Source organism: Lipotes vexillifer, unplaced genomic scaffold (assembly GCF_000442215.2).
Source record: "Lipotes vexillifer unplaced genomic scaffold, Lipotes_vexillifer_v1.1 scaffold79, whole genome shotgun sequence".
Taxonomy (NCBI): Eukaryota; Metazoa; Chordata; class Mammalia; order Artiodactyla; family Lipotidae; genus Lipotes; species Lipotes vexillifer.
In genome coordinates this window covers 1,203,555-1,224,577 of record NW_006775678.1, presented here as the reverse complement: position 1 = coordinate 1,224,577, position 21,023 = coordinate 1,203,555, and the positions used below count along the sequence as shown (strand labels likewise).

At 45.7% G+C, this 21,023-nt stretch overlaps 1 protein-coding gene across 2 annotated transcripts in view; it reads right to left on the bottom strand.

Moving 5' to 3' along the window:
* Window positions 1–19,790, bottom strand: part of ZNF532 (zinc finger protein 532) — a 110,419-nt gene extending 90,629 nt beyond the window's left edge. The window contains exon 1 of one of the 2 annotated variants that reach the window (XM_007450113.1): window positions 19,730–19,790. Coding sequence is in view for 1 of the 2 variants with exons in the window: in XM_007450112.1 (XP_007450174.1) it covers window positions 7,312–7,393 (82 nt within the window). In the remaining variant the exon portion in view is untranslated. Of the gene's footprint in view, window positions 1–7,311; window positions 7,394–19,729 lie in introns of those variants that run through there. The other variant, XM_007450112.1, reaches the window with a different exon arrangement.
* Window positions 19,791–21,023: the final 1,233 nt, after the last annotated feature.

The following is a 21,023-nucleotide window of genomic DNA, read 5'->3' as shown; positions in this document are numbered from 1 at the left end:
TTGGGGGAAGGTGGGGGCTGGGATGAACTGGGAGATGGGGATTGACATATACACACTACTGACAGTATGTATAAAATAGATAACTAGGACTTCCCTGGTGATCCCGGTGGTTAAGAATCCGCCTTCCAATGCAAGGGACGTGGATTCAATCCCTGGTGGGGTAACGAAGATCCCACATGCCTCGGGGCAACTAAGCCTGCACACCGTAACTACTGAGCCTGCATGCCACAACCAGAGAGCCTGCGAGCCACAACTAGAGAGCTCGCATGCTCTGGAGCCCGTGAGCCACAACTAGAGAGAAGCCATGTGCCGCAACGAAGAGCCCACGTGCTGCAACCAAAGACTCTCGCATGCAGCAGCAAAGATCCCACGTGCTGCAGCTAAGACCCGATGCAGCCAAATAAATAAATAAATATCTTAAAATTAAATAAATAAAATTTTTAAAATAAATAAAATAGATAACTAATGAGAACGTACTATATAGCACAGGGAACTCTACTCAATGCTCTGTGGTGACCTAAATGGGAGGGAAATCCAAAAGAGGGGATATATGTATACGTATAGCTGATTCACTTTGCTGTACAGTAGAAACTACCACAACATCGTAAAGCAACTATACACCAATGAAAATTTAAAAAAAAAAAAAAAAAAAAAAGAATTCCTTCAACAGGGTAATTCAGAGTCACGGAGATTTCAGCAAGCAGATACCAGGTACAGTTAAAGGTCAAAAAAATAACTAGAAGTCATTAAAGAGGTAATAACCACCCTTCTGGTGAAAAAGAATAGGAGAGAATGTGGAAGCCCGAGGCACAGGATATGCCCCGGTTATGACAGTGGAGCACTGACAAGGATACTTCATTTTACTTAGGAGTTTATATTTCTTAGGCACCTGCTCCAGTCTGGGAAAATGCCCTTTCAAGTTGAATGTACAAGTTAATGTGATGCTGTTTTCTTAATAACTGTATTTTACAGAAATAAAGTCAAATATGTATATGAAGAGGCAAGTAAAAGTAATATAAAGAAAAAGTAAAAGAAAGACAGCCCGCTGGATGGAAGGTCCACCCTGACAAACACCTTTCTTTATATGTGACACCCACCCGGAAACAGGGAGCCCACGAGGAGTTTATTCGCCTCCACTTACCTACCTTCGAGCTTTTAGCTCTTAGGTGTTATCTAAATGCTTGGGAAGAAGGAAAGGAAGAGAGGAAAATCAAGGAAAGAGAAAATATGGTCCACAATATGCTGAAGACGGGAGGAAAAGAGAAGGAAAAGTCTGAATCACATAATCATTTTTTTTAACTCAAAATGAAAATATTCTATTTCATATTCACAAAATTAGAAAATATGCAACACTGAACCATGACAGGGTACATTAGAAGTGGTTCTTTTTTTTTTTTTTTTTTTTTTTGTAGGTACACGGGCCTCTCTCCCGTTGCGGAGCACAGGCTCCAGACGCGCAGGCTCAGCGGCCATGGCTCACGGGCCCAGCCGCTCCGCGGCATGCGGGATCCTCCCGGACCGGGGCACGAACCCATGTCCCCTGCATCGGCAGGCGGACTCCCAACCACTGCGCCACCAGGGAAGCCCTAGAAGTGGTTCTTTACTTTCACATGGAGTTAAATCTGATTTAATATTTGATTTTAATTTGCAGTTGGCTAAAATGTTCCAAAATGCCCCATTTTCCACATTTTGCTTTATTAATGAATACCCAGGAGTTTTATCCTGAGTCTGCCTGTAGAAAATTAAATATCCCATGAAAACTGTGTTTTATTATTCAAGTGACTACATTCCTTTAAAATGCATTTGAGTTTTCGGAACTTAGATCAGAGCATAATCCCAGAAAGCCCTCTGTGAAGACAAAGTCCTGCTCTTTCCATCTTCTGTTTACCCAGGTACAGGACATCCACAGAAAGACAGCTGGAACGGCAGAGCAGTAAGAAATAATTTTTGAAAGCGAAGCACAAAAAGATCAAACAGAACTAACAGAAAGATGTCTGCCGAGGGCTCCTTTAATTTCAAAGCCCCTGCTCAGAGGACAATCAATCTGCATGGGATGTCTGCTCCTCCCCGGAGCTCGCCCTCAGTCACTTCCTCAGGAAGTGGGACTAACCACAGCTCACCCCCCCCCCACCCCGCTCAGCGTGGTACTAGGATTTGGGAAAGGACACTTTCACCACGACTGGCACATCCCGCAGGGCAGAGGCTCCTGCGCGCTCAGCCCTGGGGTTCTGCCTTGGCTTTGTGGAGGCCCCAGTGGGAGGGGACAGGTCACGCACTGCTGCCGAGGACCAGTTTATGTCCCTCTTCTGCCACCAGACCACCTCCCCAACACCAATCGCGGGAGACTCAGGGCGCTGGACTGCCCCGTGACTGAACCCGCACCCGACATACCCAAGTTAAGCAACTCCAGTCCATCCACGTGACTGCTGTTTTCCTTCCCTGCTCACGAGTCAAAAATAGAGTTGTGCTGACTTGCCGTGAGTGCTAGGGCTCTCAAACATGGAATATCTACTTAAGCGAATACGCAAAGCTTCCAAAAATACCTGTCCTGTGTTTTTCTTTAGAAAGCAGAATGTAAATTTGAAGGGCAGGACTGCCCTCGGGTTAGCATATCAACATGATGGCTCTGCTAGAAAAGCTCGAAGGCCGGAGTCAGAGCTGACCAAATACCAAAGCCCTGCGTCTGAACAGCTGGCTCAGTTCTGCCCAGACAACTGTGCGAAGGAGTAAGCCCCTAACCGGCCCCTAACCGGCCAGCCAAACGCAGTTATTGAAACTCAGCCACCGGTATTCCCAACGGGTGGCCTTCCTTTCACCTCCAAGAATGCCTTTGGGAACCAGGTCACCTACCTGGGCTGACGGTCTCTGCAGATATCTGGCGCAAGACAGTAAACAGGTGTTCGGGGCAAGGGGCTTGCCCAGACACCCTCCAAGTCTAATGAAAGAAAACCTTCAGCTGCGGAGATTACAAACTATGGGATTCTCTCTCCAAATCCACACTCACAACCAAGAAATTCTTAAAAGTCCAGAAGGAAAAACCTGCTCTTTCCTTAGCTATATTCCCAAGGGAAAAAGGGCCAGGATCCTAGTTGCTGGATCTGGAAGACATGCCACTGATCTTAGTGCACAGGCGCAAAGCTTTAAAACAGAGAAATAAAATCTTCCAAAGTGAGGGGCATCTGTATAAAAATGTTTGGTGCACAGTTATTTGCAATACAGCAAAACACTGGAAAACGTATAAATGTCCATCAGCAGAGAAATGATTATATCAATTACGGTACATCCTTTTTCTTTTTTAAATTGCAGTAAAATATACATAACATAAAATTTGCCATCTTAAACATTTTTAAGTGTACAGTTCAACAGTGTTAAGTACATTCACATTGTTTATGGTACATCCTTTCTAATGGAGTGCTATGCACTCATTAAAAGTAAGGGAGAGCTATTATAGATGCTGACATGGAACAATCAAGATACACCATTTAGTGGGGGGGGGGGGATCCTTTCTAATGGAGTGCTATGCACTCATTAAAAGTAAGGGAGAGCTATTATAGATGCTGACATGGAACAATCAAGATACCCCATTTAGGGGGGGGGGGGGGGAACCAGTTCCTAAAACAATATATACACTACATTAAAATTTAAAAGAAAAAATAAGCATATTGCATTGTACATGTTTATACAGATAGTTATGCAGAATAAGCATACTGTATTTTATACATTTATACATACAGATATGTAAAATTTATAGATATGTAAAGTTCATAGAAAGGCTTAGGTTTCAACACTAAACATCTGACACCTGAATTCAGAAAGGGCAGGGGCAGGATGGTTTTCAAAGTTCACCCACCTAAGCATTTTCACAATCTCTTACCTACAGGGAAGTAGATGAACGTTTACATTTCCTATGAACTTGGGGAGAGTCAGAATCATCAACCTTGGCAATTCTGTCAAAGGTACTTTTGCAAGCGCTCTATCTCCCACTAGATATTCCACATTCTTTTAACTAAAAGGCCCCTGTGCCGGCAATTCACTAATTTGTCAATGAGTTTATAGAAATACTGAAAGGGTCTGGGCTAAATCTGTCACCATTAATAAACTTCAGAAAAAGTCATTACAGCCTCTGCTTGAAGTGGGTTATTCAAACAGTTTCAATGATGAGAGAGCAAGAAAAAAATTTCTAAATTTCTTTGCTATTAGTTGGATACAAAATGCTTCGTGTTTGGTGAATTCCAATTATTTCAAAACTAAGAAATCACTTACAGACCCATTTAAGTACTAAAAACAAAAGATCCTGGCTTAAGAGAAAAACTCATGAAGGCTTCAGAAGCATTCCTTTGGCATTTTATAAATGCCACACTTTTCAGGAGCATCTCTATAATTCTAGCTTGAAGCAAAGTATAGATTTTCTAAATTAGAGGTGATATTTTGAGAGTACAGACAGGAGAGGTTCAAAGTAATTTTCCTTTGTCACCTGAATAAGCTTTCCAGATTTTTGCACAAAAATCCTAAATCCTGCACAGAAGCCGTTGTCCCTGAAATGCTCCCATCAAACCAGCGGCTCTATCTTTGGCTATTTTGTATTCATTTTACCAGCAACTTCTTTATTTTAAATACTAAACAAGCTATTTGCAAACATTTTTGAGACTTCCAGCGTTAGAAAACATGGAGGCGAGCCCTAGCAGCTGAAGGTATCTTGCTCTTCTCTGGGGATTTCACAATCCAGCCACGCGTGCTTGCTGGCTTCCCTCAGAGGTCTTTCTTTTGGAATTTTTACTAGCCCAGTTTTGAAGTGTCGTCCTTGCTACTAGGCTTTGAGTCAGTGGTTCTCAACGGGGGTGATTTTGCCCCTTCTCTGCCACCACAGACATTTAGCAATGTCCAGGACGTTTTTGGTCGGCACAGCTCGGAGCAGGGCGAGGGCTGCTACTGGCACCCAGTGGGGTACTGAGTAGAGGCCAGGGACGCTGTTAAACATCCTACACTGCACAGACAGCCCCCAGACAAAGAACTACCCAGCCCCAAATGTCACTAGTGCTGAGGGTGAAAAGCCCTGCTCTGCATGAACAGACATTCCCCTTATCACCTGTTCTCCCACCAACACCTCACCCTAACATCACGAGAAACCTGCTCCCCTTGGGCATGCACACCAGAGCCACCTCCCAGTCTAGAGAGGGTGGCGTCACCACTCCAGCTACCTCTCCACTTCCCCTCCCACCAGCTGCGGAAGGGTGTAGACAAAGGGGCTCCCCGCAGGGTTATCACAACTGGTCCTGAATTCCAAAATGAGGCCATTGCCTAGTCTTGCTAGATACCAAATTCACTTAAGGCATTTTTGGACTTATGAAAGGTAGTACTTTCATCTATAAGACATGACTGAGAGCATCCCCCAAGGTTATCATTCACAGCATGTCTACAGGCTGCTGACTTTAAAAGAAAGCTCACTTAAAGTTCTCTTCCTGGAGTAGACAGAAAACAGAAAAACACAGAGAAAGAGAATTGATCATACTTTGTCCAACGCTATGTTATATTAAAAGGAGAACCAGGAAGGTGTCTATTTCTCACAAGGCCCTCCCTCAGTTTTTACTAATTTCATCAAAGACAACAGACAGCTTGGAACAATGGTCCCCCAAGAACACTCCTCCTGCTGTTCAATTTCCACCAAAAAGAGGAAAGAAGGGATTCTACGGTCTAGGAACTTGGGAAGTGCTGGATTAAACACACACACACACACACACCTTTCTTTTAAGGCTTCTCTGAACTTGCCAAGTGCTGATGTGAACTTCTAGTGTGAAACTTCATTACGGGGATCCACTGCCCAGGCTGGGAACACTACCCAAGCTTATCTGATGCTGGAACCTTTCGGGGTGAGACATCTTTGGGACATATTTGATTGTTTCTAATCAATTATCCTCCTTGGGAGACGGTATTAGGAAATAGAAGTTCTGCAGCCGAGTGTGAAGGAGACTCTTCCTGCCCATGTTTCTGAACAACTCTTCCTCCATGTTTTTCTTGGTACTTCCTCTCCAGGGGCACCTTTGCATCGACCCAAGACGACTTAAGGAAAGAACAAGAGAACAAAATCTCCAAATACGGGGGAAGAACAAGAAGGTAGTATTTCTAAAGGGACTCTGCTGTAGAAATGACTATAAAAACAGTGTTTGACTGGTTCTGTAAGTACTGCCAAGAGGAGGCTACCTGTGTTGCCAAATGCACATGCACACAGGTAGGCACACGTTTACAGTAAAGAAAAATCAGGGGACCAAGGTATCTCTTAATGTTCATCTACTCTCAGTAGCCATCGCCACATCAGTGTCAGGCAGCAAACAAGACACACCTCCTGAATCTTGACAAAAGGAGAAATATTGGTTGACCCAGAAGCGGTGGCTTTGAACCTCAAAGATATTTGAGCCTCCCACTGATCAGCTATAGAAATGACACCTATAAACCACAGTACGTTGTGGTCTCTAAAACCTGGGCTTTGGAATAAGACAAATTGGAGTAAGTCCTGGCTCTGCTCTTTAAAAGTTACAAGATTCTGAGCATGTTACTTCTTTAAGCTTCTGTTTTCTTGAGTAGAAAATGGAGATAGTAAGATCTACCCCACAGTTATTGTGAGAATTAGCTAAAACAATCCCAGGTAGGTGCTGTCTACATATTAATGTGAGTTATTAAAACATCAAAACAAGGCCAGTGATAGGATTCTAACATAGAGAAAGCCCTAGAAGAAATTCAGCCACAACTCTGATGTCCCCAAATAGGGGACGATAAGGACACAGATGCCACCAGAATTCTCAACAACTACATGGATTTAATAATGAGCATCCTTCACTCAAATGCCTCTTGCAGAAAGGCAGCCCAGCAAGGTCTCCTAAGAAGCCAGCAGAGGCAGAACACAATTTTCCTGTCCTCAATGACCTGAAATTAGAGCACTGTGTAACCAAAGAAGTTATAGTTAAATCTGAAACTCCAACAGAAGTCAACAATACCCTAATGCCCAAGATTAGGAGGAAAAGAAATTTTTAAAAAATCTGTGAGTCATCTAAATCAAAACCAGCAAAGCTTAATTATTATTACTCAAGTACTAAACCATGTGTTTAATCATTCCCCCAAATGAACGCTGGACAGCTAAACCAGACTTGCATTTTGTCAAACAGACATACACCTGTGAGGGGCCCCAAACATTCATACACTCACACCAAGCCCCCGCCACCCCCCATGCAAGTCCTCAGATATACATCTACGCACCCAGGAGAGACCCTAAACATTACGCTTGAACAATTCCTCCAGCCATTCGGCCAGTTTTCCTACCTCCAGTGCCCCAGTCCAGTGCATTCCTCAGACAAGCAGCACGTGCTATGCATTTATGGAGCAAATACTGAAAGCTAAACATACTGCTTTTGTGATTTTTGAGTAAACAAAATAGAGAAAAGATTCCATTTCTACACTCAAAAGAGCTCGTACACCTTGGCTACTATACTAAAGAATGTAAAGGGTATAGGCGTCGGGTCCAAAAGAGGCAGGTATGAACACCGACTCCAACAATGACTGGCCACTCAGCCTGGCGTATCTGTTCATTCTTGGGGCCTCAAGTGCCTCAGGCATAAAATGGGTTAAGGCCACCCACCTGTCAGGGTTGCTGTGAGGCCTAACGATTCAGAAATCCAAAGTGTCTCCAAACAGACACAGTTTCCTTCACTGCACTTTCCCAAGGTGACCAAGTCACCCTTTAGCTATCTTCCTTGCAACTCTTGTTTTCTGAGTCATTTCCTGCCTCAAAATCTCTGTCCCAGCCTGAAAACTCTGCCCGGTGTCCTCTGCACATGCCAAGTGCTAAGCTTTCCCATCATTTCCCTCCTTGGATCTTCTTTCCCTTTTTGTAAAAACTCCATCCCTCTATTTTTTCAAAACTGCACCCGAAGTTTATCTTTACTGGAACCTCTACTTCCATACAATGTTTCCTTCTTTGTATATTTCCTCCCACCTCTACCTTTAGAAGCCAAATGAGCCTATCAGAGAACAGTGTTAAAACCTGACACAAATTCCACTCGTTTATGGGTAAGCTGTTTCCTGACAGTAATGAATTATGGCAATGCTACAGGCTGCACTCGCTAAACGGTGGAGTCATATAGCAACCCCGGGCTCTAGGCTAGAGAGAAGAGCAGATGAAAGACGGGGACAAACCAAGGAGACCCCCATCCTGACTGAAAAAGCCAACAGCTGGTCCACAGCATCGTCGTCACGTGTGAACAAGAGCACATTCTATAAAAGGCAGTCCCCCCTTCATTGCCTCCTTTTGGCCTACAGCTTGTTGAACTTCGCTAATAAACACGAGCAGCTCATATTTTCACAGCCTTTACTCATCTACTTACTGGAGCGCCGATGTGAGAACAAAGGCAGCCACCAGACCTTGCTCTTAGAATGACATTCTCTAGAGCATCACATTGTACGATGGGGAATGCCTGGACCAGACACACCAAAGACAGCTAACACTGCATCCATTTGCCATTATGATCCCTCTACTGTAGCAGACATTCCTCAGGGTGTTTCACAAGCCCACTGGCCACCTCCTCTGAAACTACTGTCCCCCGTTTAGGGTCAGTAGTAACCCTGCCCTCCAAGCTACAGCGGATGAGACCAGGACCAATTAGGTTTTTGGTCTTGAGAACTGGCAGTCAGACTGAGGAATACAGGTGATGTCCACCGGCGGCTTAAACGAGGACGCGGGGACACGTGGGCTGCGGGACAGCCACGTGCTCAGGAAAGAGAACGTCGCTGTACCAAGGGAGAGGCACAAAGAGACAACTGAGGACACGTGGCCCTAAAAAGAGCACAGAATAATCTTAGAGCAAGATGATGTCTGAGTTCCCGGTTTCAGGTTCTTGTGGCAGCAGCTGGGGCCTAACGGTTAGCTCCCTTTCTTATGGTGCTGGTTTAAACAGCCGTGTCCTGATCGTGTGTCCCCTAAAGTCAAGCAAACTCCAAACAATCTAGTGTTGCAATGCTTCCCATGTGAATCTTGTCTACAAGGAGCTACTGCTTCCCAATCCATCTCCTCACCTTGGCCGCCTGAGCTGTCCTTGGTTGTCACCATCCCAAGTGAAGGCCACCTCGTAAGGTTGGCTCCGATGCAGTTATCAAGGGACCGGGGCACTGTATCTCATACTGTCCTCACTCACTCACCTACCTGTTCACTAACTCGCTCCACAATCATCCCGTGGGGCTCTCCTATGAGCACAGAGATCATGCACATCTCCTGGTGCCTGTGGTCCTGTACTCTTACATACCCATCGGTCTGCATGCTGTGCACTCCCGGTTCTTTCCTAGCTCACTGCACTGGGGACCAGCCATCTTTGCTTTGCCTTCTAATGTTCTCTGCACGTCTATCTGCCTGGTCTTTGATGCTGACTCTTGGCATACTCCAGTAAGGCTTCTGACTCACTACCCCACTACATCCTGAACTCACCCCCAACTCAGATTAACATCCACGGTTCCAACCCTTTTCTCCAGGGCTGCCTCCGTGGCCGTGCCCGTCCTGAATGCCCATCCTCGTCCCTGCTCCCCGCAGGGCAATGTGACACCACAGAAGACACACTCACGGGTCCAAAACACGTACCTCCACCACCCCAGGCAGGGATTCTGCACGAAAACGAGGAGCTGACGGATTTGGCCAACAATTAATAAATCGTATTCAAAGTGCTGGATCCATGTATCATAGAACTCTCAGTGTCCAAATGTCCAGTAAGATCTAAAACTCAACCAGGATTTCTGTGAAATGGGAGGCTTTCTTGTAGAGAGATGGGGTGGCAAACTATCTCATGGAACAGATACCATTTTATCCTTACAACTCATTTAATCAATGTCCATTCCCAATATCAGAAAGAAGCCAACTACAGTTTTGTAGAGTCTACAGTTTATGGTTCAAACACATAACCAAACTCCTTCCTAGAACTCAATTTCTTGTTTGGCCCAGGCCCCGGAGTGACCTTTCCCAAGGCATCTGGATCCTGGGACTCCAGGGTGGTTGCCTTCATTATGCGCTGGACAAGCAGGTGGTGGGGATTAGCCATTCTTCAACATGGCCCTGGGAGGTGGCTCATTAGGACTCCCATTCTAAGGAAAAGTCACAAGTCACCCAATTCCTTGTCAGGTATGGAGGCAGAAATAGTGGCCGGCTAACAGCTCCAAGTCCTCACCTCCCATCAGATCCCAAGTCCCTGATCCAAACATGGCACAGTCACTCTTACGTGTTGATTTAAGGCCTGAGAGTCTTCATCACGATGACCTGAAATGGGTAGTACCCCTGTCGTGTATTATCTCCTGGATCTCATCTCAATATTAAAATCACCTTCTGTCTCATCAGACTACAGATGCCAAGGGCTCAAGGTGATAAAGCTGGAGGAACGCAGCTATGTGGGAACAAGAAAAAACTGAGGACACAGTCAGACCCCGTGTGCCCAGAAATCAGTGTTCATGCCAGACTGGGCGTCCATGGCTGAAAACCAGGGCTGACCCCAACTGCTCTCACTGCCATCAGATGCAAAGCGAGGGTGAGTTCCCATAGTCAGGCAAGGCTGGGAGAATCAGATCACTCTGGAAGCAAAGGCAGCAGGTCTGAAACCAAGGGAAACAGTGGAGACTCCTGCTACTCAGTGTGGTCCACGGGCCAGCAGATCACCATCACCTGGGAGCTTGTCAGAAATGCAGAACCTTGGGCCCGTACCAGTCCTACTGAATCATTATCTGCATTTTTTAACAAGACCCCCAGGTGATCTGTATGCAAATTAGAGTGCGAGAAGTCCCATCTGGACAACAAGGGCACCCAGGAGGGACATGAGACCGTGGGCCGCAGGTACAGGACAGCAGCGGCAGGTAGGGAGAGGCAGCATGAAGCAGGGAAGAACTCCAGAGCCAGCCAGACCCTGGTCCAAGTCTAGGCTCAGTCTCTCACTAGTGGTATCATCTTTGGTCACTTAACCTCTCTTAAGTCTCACTGGGGATATTCTACCTTTCACGGGACAGTCAGTGTAAAGCATCTAGCACACAGTAAACTTGCAGTAAATGCTAGTTCCCTTTCCATTCAGAAGCAGACACCAACCGGCACGGATGTTTAAACCCCATAACCCGGGGATGAATTAGGAATATCTGAGAGAGAAAGGGAGCCCAAACTCGGGGAGAATGAGTTTCTCTAACAAGGAGACCGTAACGTAGTTCTTACACTATCTTTTTCAACCAAAAGAGGGACTCAACATCAATAAATATGAACACTGCAGGGCACCAGAGGAGTTTCACTGTTAAATTTATTTAGTTGTCCATCCAACAATCCAGACCAGCACTGTCCGACAGAAATAGAATGAAAACCAAATATATAGTTTTAAATTTTCTATTCCTATTTTTAAAAGAAAAGAAGGGAGGGAAGGTTGTGAAGTAAGTTTTAATAATAAATTTTATTCAACCAAAATGTCCTTTCAACATATAATATTAATGAGACATTTTACATTCTTTTTTTGTGTAGGTCTTCAAAACCTGGTGTATATTTTATGCTTACAGCCCATCTCAATTAGGACTAGCTACATTACAAGTGCTCAAAAGCCATGTGTGGCTGGTGCCTGCCACACTGGACAGGGCAGTCGTAGACAGAAAGGGGATCCCTTCTCCACTCAATCTTCCATCACCTCCAAATCCCAGCGTGCAAGACACGACTATCTGGTCCCTGCAAGCGAACATGCGCAGGAAAGGGATGGAACAGAGGCTTGAGCTACCTGCCATATATTCACGATCAAATTTTGCTTGTTTTTACACTCTGGTTGACATAAATTACACCAGCAGACAGACAACCCAGACTCTAGCCACTCGCTGAATTTTTCTGGGAGCAAAGACAGTTGTAAGATTACAACTACAAAATTTGTCCAAGATTTTCCAGCTACAAAAGGAAGTGCAGCCAAGTAGGAACAAGTACTCTTACCTAGATTTCACCCACTTTCACCAGATATAGGGCAGCTGTAACTGAAAACCTAAAGACAAGGCAGGAGACACTCACTGTGTAAGTTTTCACGCCCCACCCTCCGAAAAGAAAAATCACTACTGATAAAGGAGGTAAAAGAACAGGAGAAACACTACCTTCCAAGACAGAAAAGATAACGTCAGGGCTAAGGCCCTTCCCCTATAACAGGAAGCCTCAGGAACACTATAGCTAAGATTTTAGGGAGGTCTCACCATGCACCAGCCACTTCCCTAAGCACTTCATATGCATTTAATCTTCAAAACAACCCTCAAGAAAAGTATGGTTTAGAATTTAAGTAACTTGCTTGAGGTCTCACAGCTAGCCAGTGGCAGAACACAGGTTTATATCATTGAGGGCTGGGCAGACAGGTATATATCACTGAGAGCTGACCAAAGGCAACTGAAAATCTCCATGGCCTTTCCACCCAAATTTAAGTAGAACACTAGCTATAATCAATTCTCAAGCTAGAGACCTCAAACTACCTTCCCCACTCTTGCTATGTTAAATCAGCAAAACTGTTAAGAACGAGCTTATCAATGAGAACCTATAGGAGGGCTTCATTTGAATCATTCAAGCTCTCAGGTTCACATGATGTAAGGACCGTAGGTAGAAGCTGGCCTATATATACCATCAAAACACATATGAGAAATTGTGGAAGGCAGAGAGAAAGTAATGATGGCAACAGTCTTAGACCAGGGGGTCTAGAGTGCTGGGTTCTAGTTTCAAATGTGCTATTTGATATTAACTCCCTGCTGACCCCCCCCCCCCCAGCCCCAGCCGGCACTACCACCAATTCAGGCTCACTATAGAAAATAAGGAGATAACTGTAAATATTTAATGTATTTCCAGCTTTGTGATTTTTTTTTTAACACAGAGCTAGAAATTTTCTAACCTAGAAGTTTTTCAAAAATTCTTACTGCTCAGATACCTAAAGAATTTATTCCTCACAGAAGAAAATTATCAAAATCAGTACCCATTACCAGACCCATGAGTCAGCAGGAGTTTGGTTCCCTAGAAGGTAAGGCTGACTTGAGAAGACAGACATTCAAGAACCACACCACCCTGACTTTACCTTTAGGTCTCTATGAATCCTTCAAGATGCTCAGAATCTCTGATTATGTACAGTTGTAGTAATATCTGACTGAAAACAAAACCTGCATTTGGGGGCCCTAACGACCATCAACTGGAGGATGCTTGGTGGGGAATACTTGGGACAGCTAAGAAGGCCACTCTGAGTTCATATAAAAATTACTTATTTCAGTCTCCAGATTTAGATTAAGTAGAATTTTCTCTCCCCCCTCATTCTAAAACAGGCAGAATTTAGAACGTCCTGTCCATAGCAGATGATTCAAAGAATTCTTTAAACTATGTTTCTCTGTTAGAACAAAAGATTTTTCACAACACCACTTTCAGTTTGATTTTCTTATCCTTTTCAAAGAATAAATAAAACAAAAACACCTCTTTGTTCCTTCTCCCAATTTGTACCTCACCCTAGTACCCGGAAAAAACCATTTAACTAACTCTTTCCAACAGGTTATTCCTAGCACTGTCCGTCTTTGGTGTAGATACAGATTCTCCCCTCTCCATGACGACTAAAGTCAGGAAAACCTGCCTAATTACAAAGGCCCGCTACTGTGCCTCCAGCTTCTCCATGACACACTCACCGTCCTTAACGGCCACTCCCAACGCAAGCGTCTTTGGTGCCTTCGCTGTTTACCCGCTACTTGTGTCTCTCTAGCCTCCTCCCCCCAAGCACCTTCCATGGTTTCCCCTTGTCCCCAAGGCAGAAGAGCCCAGTGACGAGGGACATGCTTCAAATTCTGCCTCCACCACCATTTCTTTTTTCTTTTTTTAAACATCTTTATTGGAATATAATTGCTTTACAATAGTGTGTTAGTTTCTGCTGTATAACAAAGTGAATCAGCTACACATATACATTTATCCCCATATCCCCTCCCTCTTGTGTCTCCCTCCCACCGTCCCTATCCCACCCCTCTAGGTGGCCACCACCACTTCCGAGCTGGCAGACCTTGGCCAGGATCTTGGCCTGAGTTTCCCAACCTGCACCATGGGGATAACAACATACAGCTCACCTCATCGTCTTGCTATTAAATGCAGGGAAAGGCCACCACAATGGACTGTGCTGTCTGCAGGTGTCAGCTACTAAGATGTGGTCTGCCTTTCTGGAAATGTCCTGCCCTCCAACTTTCTGAAGCATGCTTCTCAAGTTCTTCAGCCCCTACCTCCCCTTCATTATCTCATGGGAACCCGAACTCAAACCTTTTCATACCTTTCTTCCATCATCTCTGTTCTGTATTAGTTGCTGCCAGTCTAGACCTCCAGCTCAAACATATCTGGGAGGCAAAGGACACCCCGTGGGCAGGCAACACAACCCAAACCTGAACTCACTGTATCGACACCTCCACCTCCCAAATCTTTTCTGCCTCCTGAGTTCAGAATCTGAGAGACGCAAGTAACCCGTGGCGGCAGGTAACCTCAGAGAGCAGCCTCTGCTCCTACCCCTCCATCACGCTGCATATCCAGTCGGGGCCCAGCACACACACACCTACCACTCCCTCCCCACGCCAACGCCTCAGAAGGAGCCCTCCTCCTTTCTCCTGCACTGCTGGGGTGGGGCCTCCCCTCTGACCTCCCTGCCTCCAGCCAGAGAAGTCCTCATTCCATCCTCGTGGTGCTGGCCCAGGACCTCTGTCATGAAAAGTCTTTCTGCCTCTGCTGTCTACACAGGGAAGCCCACGCCGGAATGGACGATATAAAACGAGCTTCAGAAGCCTGGCCCTTGTCAGCCTCGTAGCTTCCTCCTACTCTCCCATCCCCACCTGCGACACCAAGCTCTCCCAGGGCCTTTCCACATGCCACTCCATCGGGCTCTCATGCTCTTCCCCCAAGTCTCTGCCTGCCTTACATACTCTTCCTGGTTTTGCTCAGCAGCCACCTCTTCCAGGGCTCCTCCCTCCATGCTTGGCACTAGATGGCCTATTCACATTCCTATCATAGCATCTGTAGGTTACTTCCCACTAGGTTTTCCTCTCTGGATTCCTTTTCCCTCGGTCCTCCCAGTGCCTAGCACAAGGTCCGGTGCTTAGTAAACACGCAGTATCTGCTAAATGGATGAAATAATCCCCAAATTAACAATGATTCCCACTTCTCGGGCTCCTCTCCCTCCACATGTCACCATAACCTCTCCTGATCCTGAACACCGCTTTATCCTCTAAAAACAACCAATCTGCTTCCAAAATCTCCCTACTTCAGTGCTCTGATGTTGCTTAAATACTTTCACTTCTTTAAAAGACACAAGGGCTTCCCTGGTGGCGCAGCGGTTGAGAGTCTGCCTGCCGATGCAGGGGACGCGGGTTCGTGCCCCGGTCTGGGAAGATCCCTCCCACACGCCGCGGAGCGGCTGGGCCCGTGAGCCATGGCCGCTGGGCCTGCGCGTCCGGAGCCTGTGCTCCGCAACAGGAGAGGCCGCAACAGTGAGAGGCCCGCGTACCACAGGACAAAAAAAAAGACACAAAAGCTGAAAAATAACTTCAAATATTAAAATAACACCAATATTTTGACAGTCAATAAATCAGACAAATTCTCATTAATGAAAAGTTCTTTCTGCAGCTAAGATTTCAACAGAGATCTTTCATACCCCTTTCCAAAATTTCGATTCTATTATTGGTTGGTGTTTTATGGAACCTGAAGACAAATGTGAAAATTAAACTGCCAAATGCTTCGGAGGAGATTAGGAATAACTGCTGAAGGAAATAAAGGATATTTTACCACTTGCAGGTTCTTGTTTCCACTTTCGGCTAATTCCAATTAGTTCTGGGTTATAAAGCCTGTCATCCCGTTAGTGAGTGGTCTATTATCACGAACATCTCTCATGTGTCTTCAGATAACATTTGCTATGAAAAATTTACTTGGGAAGTCTTAACTGCAGCTGACAAGACTAGATCTTTTTTGTGAGGAATGACCAGCTGAATTTACTTTCATTTCTAACTTCTAATTCTTATCTACTTACCATATGACCCAGCCATCCCACTCCTAAGTCCTTACCAAAAACTTATGTTCAGACAAAAACCTGTATGCAGATGTTTATAGCAGCTTTATTCCCAATCACCAAAAACTGGAAATAATCCTAATGTCTTTCAACGGGAGAACAGAGAAACAAAACCGTGGTACATCCATACAGTGGTCGACACAACTTGGCAATAAAAAAAAGAGCCAAGTATGGATACAAAAACAATATGGATGCCTTTCAAATGCACTTTGTAAGTCAAAGAAGCCATTTGTATGGCATTCTGGAAAAGATCAAATATAAGGACAGAACAAATCGCTGGCTGCCGGGAGGCTGGAGTGGAGAGAAGAGACTGACTACAAAGGGACAGCAGGAGGAAAGTTTTTCAGGCAAGGGAACTACTCCCTATGGGTAGTGGTGGCGCATACACAGCACTACACGCTTGTCAAAACCCGTAAAACCGTGGGTTTTACTGTATGTAAATTTAAAAGGAAAAAAAGGGTAAAAAGTTAATTATTTAACCATGACATAGTTAAAGATTATACGCCAAATACAAGCATACCTCCTTTGCGCTTTGCTTTACTGCACTTCACAGATACTGTGCTTTTTTACAAATTGAAGGTTTGTGGCAACTGTGCATCGTCAGGTGATAAACATTTTTTTCAGCAATAAAGTATTTTTTAATAAAGATACGTACGTTGTTTTTCTAGATACACTACTGCACACTTATTACAGTACAGCATAAACATAAATTTTATATGTACCAAGAAACCAAAAAATTCAAGTGACTTGCTTTATTGCGATCATCACTTTCTTGTGATCTGGAACCCAGACCCACAGGATCTCTGAGGTACTGCCTGTATATTTAACACAAAGGTGTGGATTTCCTTGACGTGGAACAGTGGCTGTTGTTATTATTTTGCTGCTACTGTATTGCACTGATGAAGAAGAAATGTTAGGGGGACAGGGTGGCGGGCAACCCCAAGTCTTTCCCCCCTCCCCGTGCTGGCAACCTCCGCTCCAGCTGTGAACAGCTAAATGGAGTTCCACCAAGGATACGGGAAAGGTTATTCAAAACCAACGGGAGACAGACGGTACCCCACAGTACAGCCCAAGAAAGCATTTCAAGGGAAGAAATAAAGGCGGGGGGTGGGGGGTGGGAGAGACTACAAATCCTGAAGTTCTAACTCATCCTAGTCAAAGGTATCAGCAGAAAATTCCATCCACGTGTTGGCTGCAGCATTCCTAGACCCTCCTTTAGAAAGGAGTCAAGGTGGGAGGTGGGTGGGGAATCTCTTTGTGAGAAAAGACAGCAAAAGAGAGAGAGAGAGAGAAGACGAGCGAGAGTTCTCCTAAACCAGGAGGCTGGAGGCTGAGAGTTCTAAAAACCCTGGATCCAACGTTCTTTAACATGGAAAAAGTGATGCTAAGTAGGCAAATGATAAAAACAAGCAAAGGTTCACCACCCAGTGACACTTTCTTTCCAGTGGACCCTCCTCAGCCAAACCCACACATTCTTCCTCCAGAGGGGATGGCCCGCCTGTCGTCCCTGGAGGCTGCCCCAGGCAATCCCGACCAGGCGCTGGGCTCCGGGGCTCCGGGCTCCAGGTGTGGCTGCCCACAGGGTGACAGACGAGGGGGGGGGAGCCCCCGGAGGGCCCGGCGCCAAGGGTGGGTGCCACCCTACTCCCACCTGGCTCTTCTGGGCAAGAGGACACTGCGGCTTCTCCGCACTCACATTCCCGAGCCCAGAAAACTGTTCCTCTCCAGGAGACCTGGGCCTGCCACATCCTCAGAGCCCAGCATGAGATCGCCACCTGAGACAAACCTCCAGCCAAGATGGGCTCCTGATTGCAGCCCTGGAGAACCAGCTCTCTGACCTGCAACGGCTCTTTGCAGCTGGAAAGTGGAAAGACGAGCCTGCGTGCAAAGCAAATGCTATTTTCCAGGAGCCTTCTGGGGGAGGGGGAGTAACCAATCTAAAAACCACAGAGAGTAAACCAGAACGTTCTGGGACACGCCACGCCTTACAAAAAGGGCTTTTAAACATCCTATCAAGAAACAGTCACTGCAAGGGGTTAGCTGTCAAAGTTAAATAAAAATCACTGACCTTCTAAAGATAGGAGCGAAGGACTCAATTATAAAACAGCTTATTGTAGTATTAAGCTAATTAAGGTTTATCACATTAGCCATCTGAGTTTTAGTTGGCACCGGAAAAGCAGGAACAGCATATCATGCAACGTGGATTGGGATCTGCTTTGCAAGCAGATTTCTGCCACATTCAGACACAGAACCTCTGGCAGTCAAAAATGTTGTAGAATTGAAAACCAATTTTCGCACAGTGATTTGTCAAGAATTTTGTTCCATCACATGAGCTATTTACTGGTCTCTCGGTCCGAGATTACATTTATCTCTATTAAATACCACACAAAGTATTCTGAGCTAACCATGCCCTGTTGTTTCTCTTTTGCCAGTTTTATCACACGCTGGATGCTCTGAAATCCTATGAAAAACATTTCAACGATAAAACCCTTGCATACTTGACACCCTTCACTGCAGATACTCTGCCCACCAACTGCCAGCACACAACCCATTCTAAGACCCTCAGCACTTCTGAAAAGACTGTTCTGCTGAAGGCAAAGGGGAACAAAATACCCTCCGCAGAGTAGGGGAGAAATTTGTTTTCAATCGTGTCTTCTATGGGCACCTCTTGACTGTACTTTTACCAAACCAGAGACAGAACTAGCTCCATCCGTTGTTGCCTTCATCTTGGATTTGAATTCTGGAACTGCTGGTTTCCTGTTTGGGGAAGTTGCAGTTCTTTTCACAAGGAACCCCAAGGCGAAATGTTTCGTATTCCCCTGTGAGGTCTCACTGCCTTTGTTCTTTACTTTGCTACCACTGATCACTGCTGCTTCTCTCTCCTCCTCTAAAACCTCTTTTGGTTTTGGAGGATGCATAAAAATGCCAGCTCAAATCAAACTGTCATCCTTTAAGGCACTGGACAGTTTCTACCATCCACTGCTGTAAAGCTCTGAGTTAACAGGCATCTTTGCACAGAGGAAGCCAGACTACCCAGTCTCCTCCTGGCATTGCATTAAGTATTCCATATTAAAACGTATGCCACAAATAATCCAATGGCAAACTCACCATCAACACCCCACCCCCGCCCGAATCAATAAAAGCCATTCCACCACTTGACTCAGAGTGAAAAGCCTTTCAGGTTAATACACAGAGCAAGGTAAAAAGAAAGGTGATGAATGAACAAAAGGCAAATCTACCTGCAGACTCCTCAAATCCCAAAAAGGTGGCTAGGCTGCCTGGATTTGGCAAAGTCCTTCCATTTTCCTGTAATCATCGGGAAAATGCTACATGGGTACTGCTTTAGTCTTATGCAAAACAGTGCATTCCCCACAAGGCCCTGACGCCTACCATTCTCTTCAACGTGCTTCTTTTCAGGCCTGCCTCTTATAAATGACCAGCCACATGCGATTTAATGAAGTCATTCTGATTTCGCCTTGATAGCAACACTATCATAAAGTCACTCTAATCCCAGTAAACTTGGCTAAACGTCAAGAGTATTTCTTCTCCACTCTCCACCCAATATTATCTCCAGGGTACCAATGCACTGTCAATCTGTGTCTGAACGGATCTTCAAATAAATACTTAAATTCATGCTCAAAATTATCATATCTCACCTTGTGAACCTTGACCTTTTGGAAAGACTTTGGCCCAATGTTCAGTTACTGTCACACGGTTGCATTCTCTGCAAATATGAAAGGGTTAAAAGCAGCCCCAATCAACAGGCCTACAAGGGAAAAAAAGACAGCATGTATGCCTTACAGCATCACTGGAACGCATTTATGCTCATTTCCTAGAACAATAATGTTACCTTTTGGCCTTCATAATAGTCAGAAGCATCCCCGAAACCCTTTAGTAGCTTCTAAAAGGAAAAGCACAAAACAGAACATACCCTGCAAGACAAAAAAAGCATGCAAAGTAGCATTCTCCAGCAACAAACTATTATTACAAATCCATCAGTTCATTTTGGTTTTGTTTTGTTAAAAACATAGAGGAGAGAGAGAGTGAGAGAGAGAGAGACAGAGAGAGAGAGAGCCTGCAGAAACCAAGTGTCCCCACCCTAGCAAGGCACATTTTTTTCTTTAATAAGGGTCATAAATCTCAGCTCCTTGTCCATCCCTTAAGCAAAAGAAAAAGGCTGGAAAAGCCCAAGTAATCTCAGACCTTGCAAACCTGCACATTTTTCCCCATCTTCTCTACACAGACTCTTCTAGGGCTCCATTAGTCACGTACCAGTGCTGTGTGGTGTCTAAGTGTGCATTCACATACTGTGTTGGGATGGTCCCTTCCTGCAAGCTCCTCTGCTTTTGGCTGCCATGAAGGGAGGAAGCTGCTATCCCACTGTAGTAGCTCAGTGACTGCATTGTGCTCAGGAGCTGATCTGCCTCAAACCAGTTTCAACCGGTTCTGGTCACCCTACATAAAAAAGCTATGGCAACCCTCGCTGAGTTGCCAACAAGTCCCTGAAAATCATCAGCACAGGGAGGATCTCGCTGGGGGTGGCTGCTCCCTCTTAGGTCTTGGTGAGGACGGGAAGGTCATCGTGGGTCCCCTCCACCGGCGCACAAGCACACAGCCCTGGAAAGGCTCCCTCACGAGCACCCCAGAGCCCCTCGGGCCCATCCCCCCTCCCGTCCACCCCAAAGCCCACCGCAGACACTGCTGCCCCTCCTTCTCCTTCCCCCACTTACCTCCCACAACCTGGCTCAGATCTTTGTGTACGTGTGTGTCAGTGTGTGTGCTCTGGGTTGGTGGCTGACAAAGAGCCCCCAGGAAAGCAATCTATGTGTGTCTGCTCACCCTGGCTGCGTCGGCGGCAGGGGCCGGCCTCGGCCTCCTAGCAGAGTGCTGCGGGCTTGTTGACCAGGCTCCTCTCTGCCTGTCACCCCCCCACCCAGCCCCCTCCTCCCG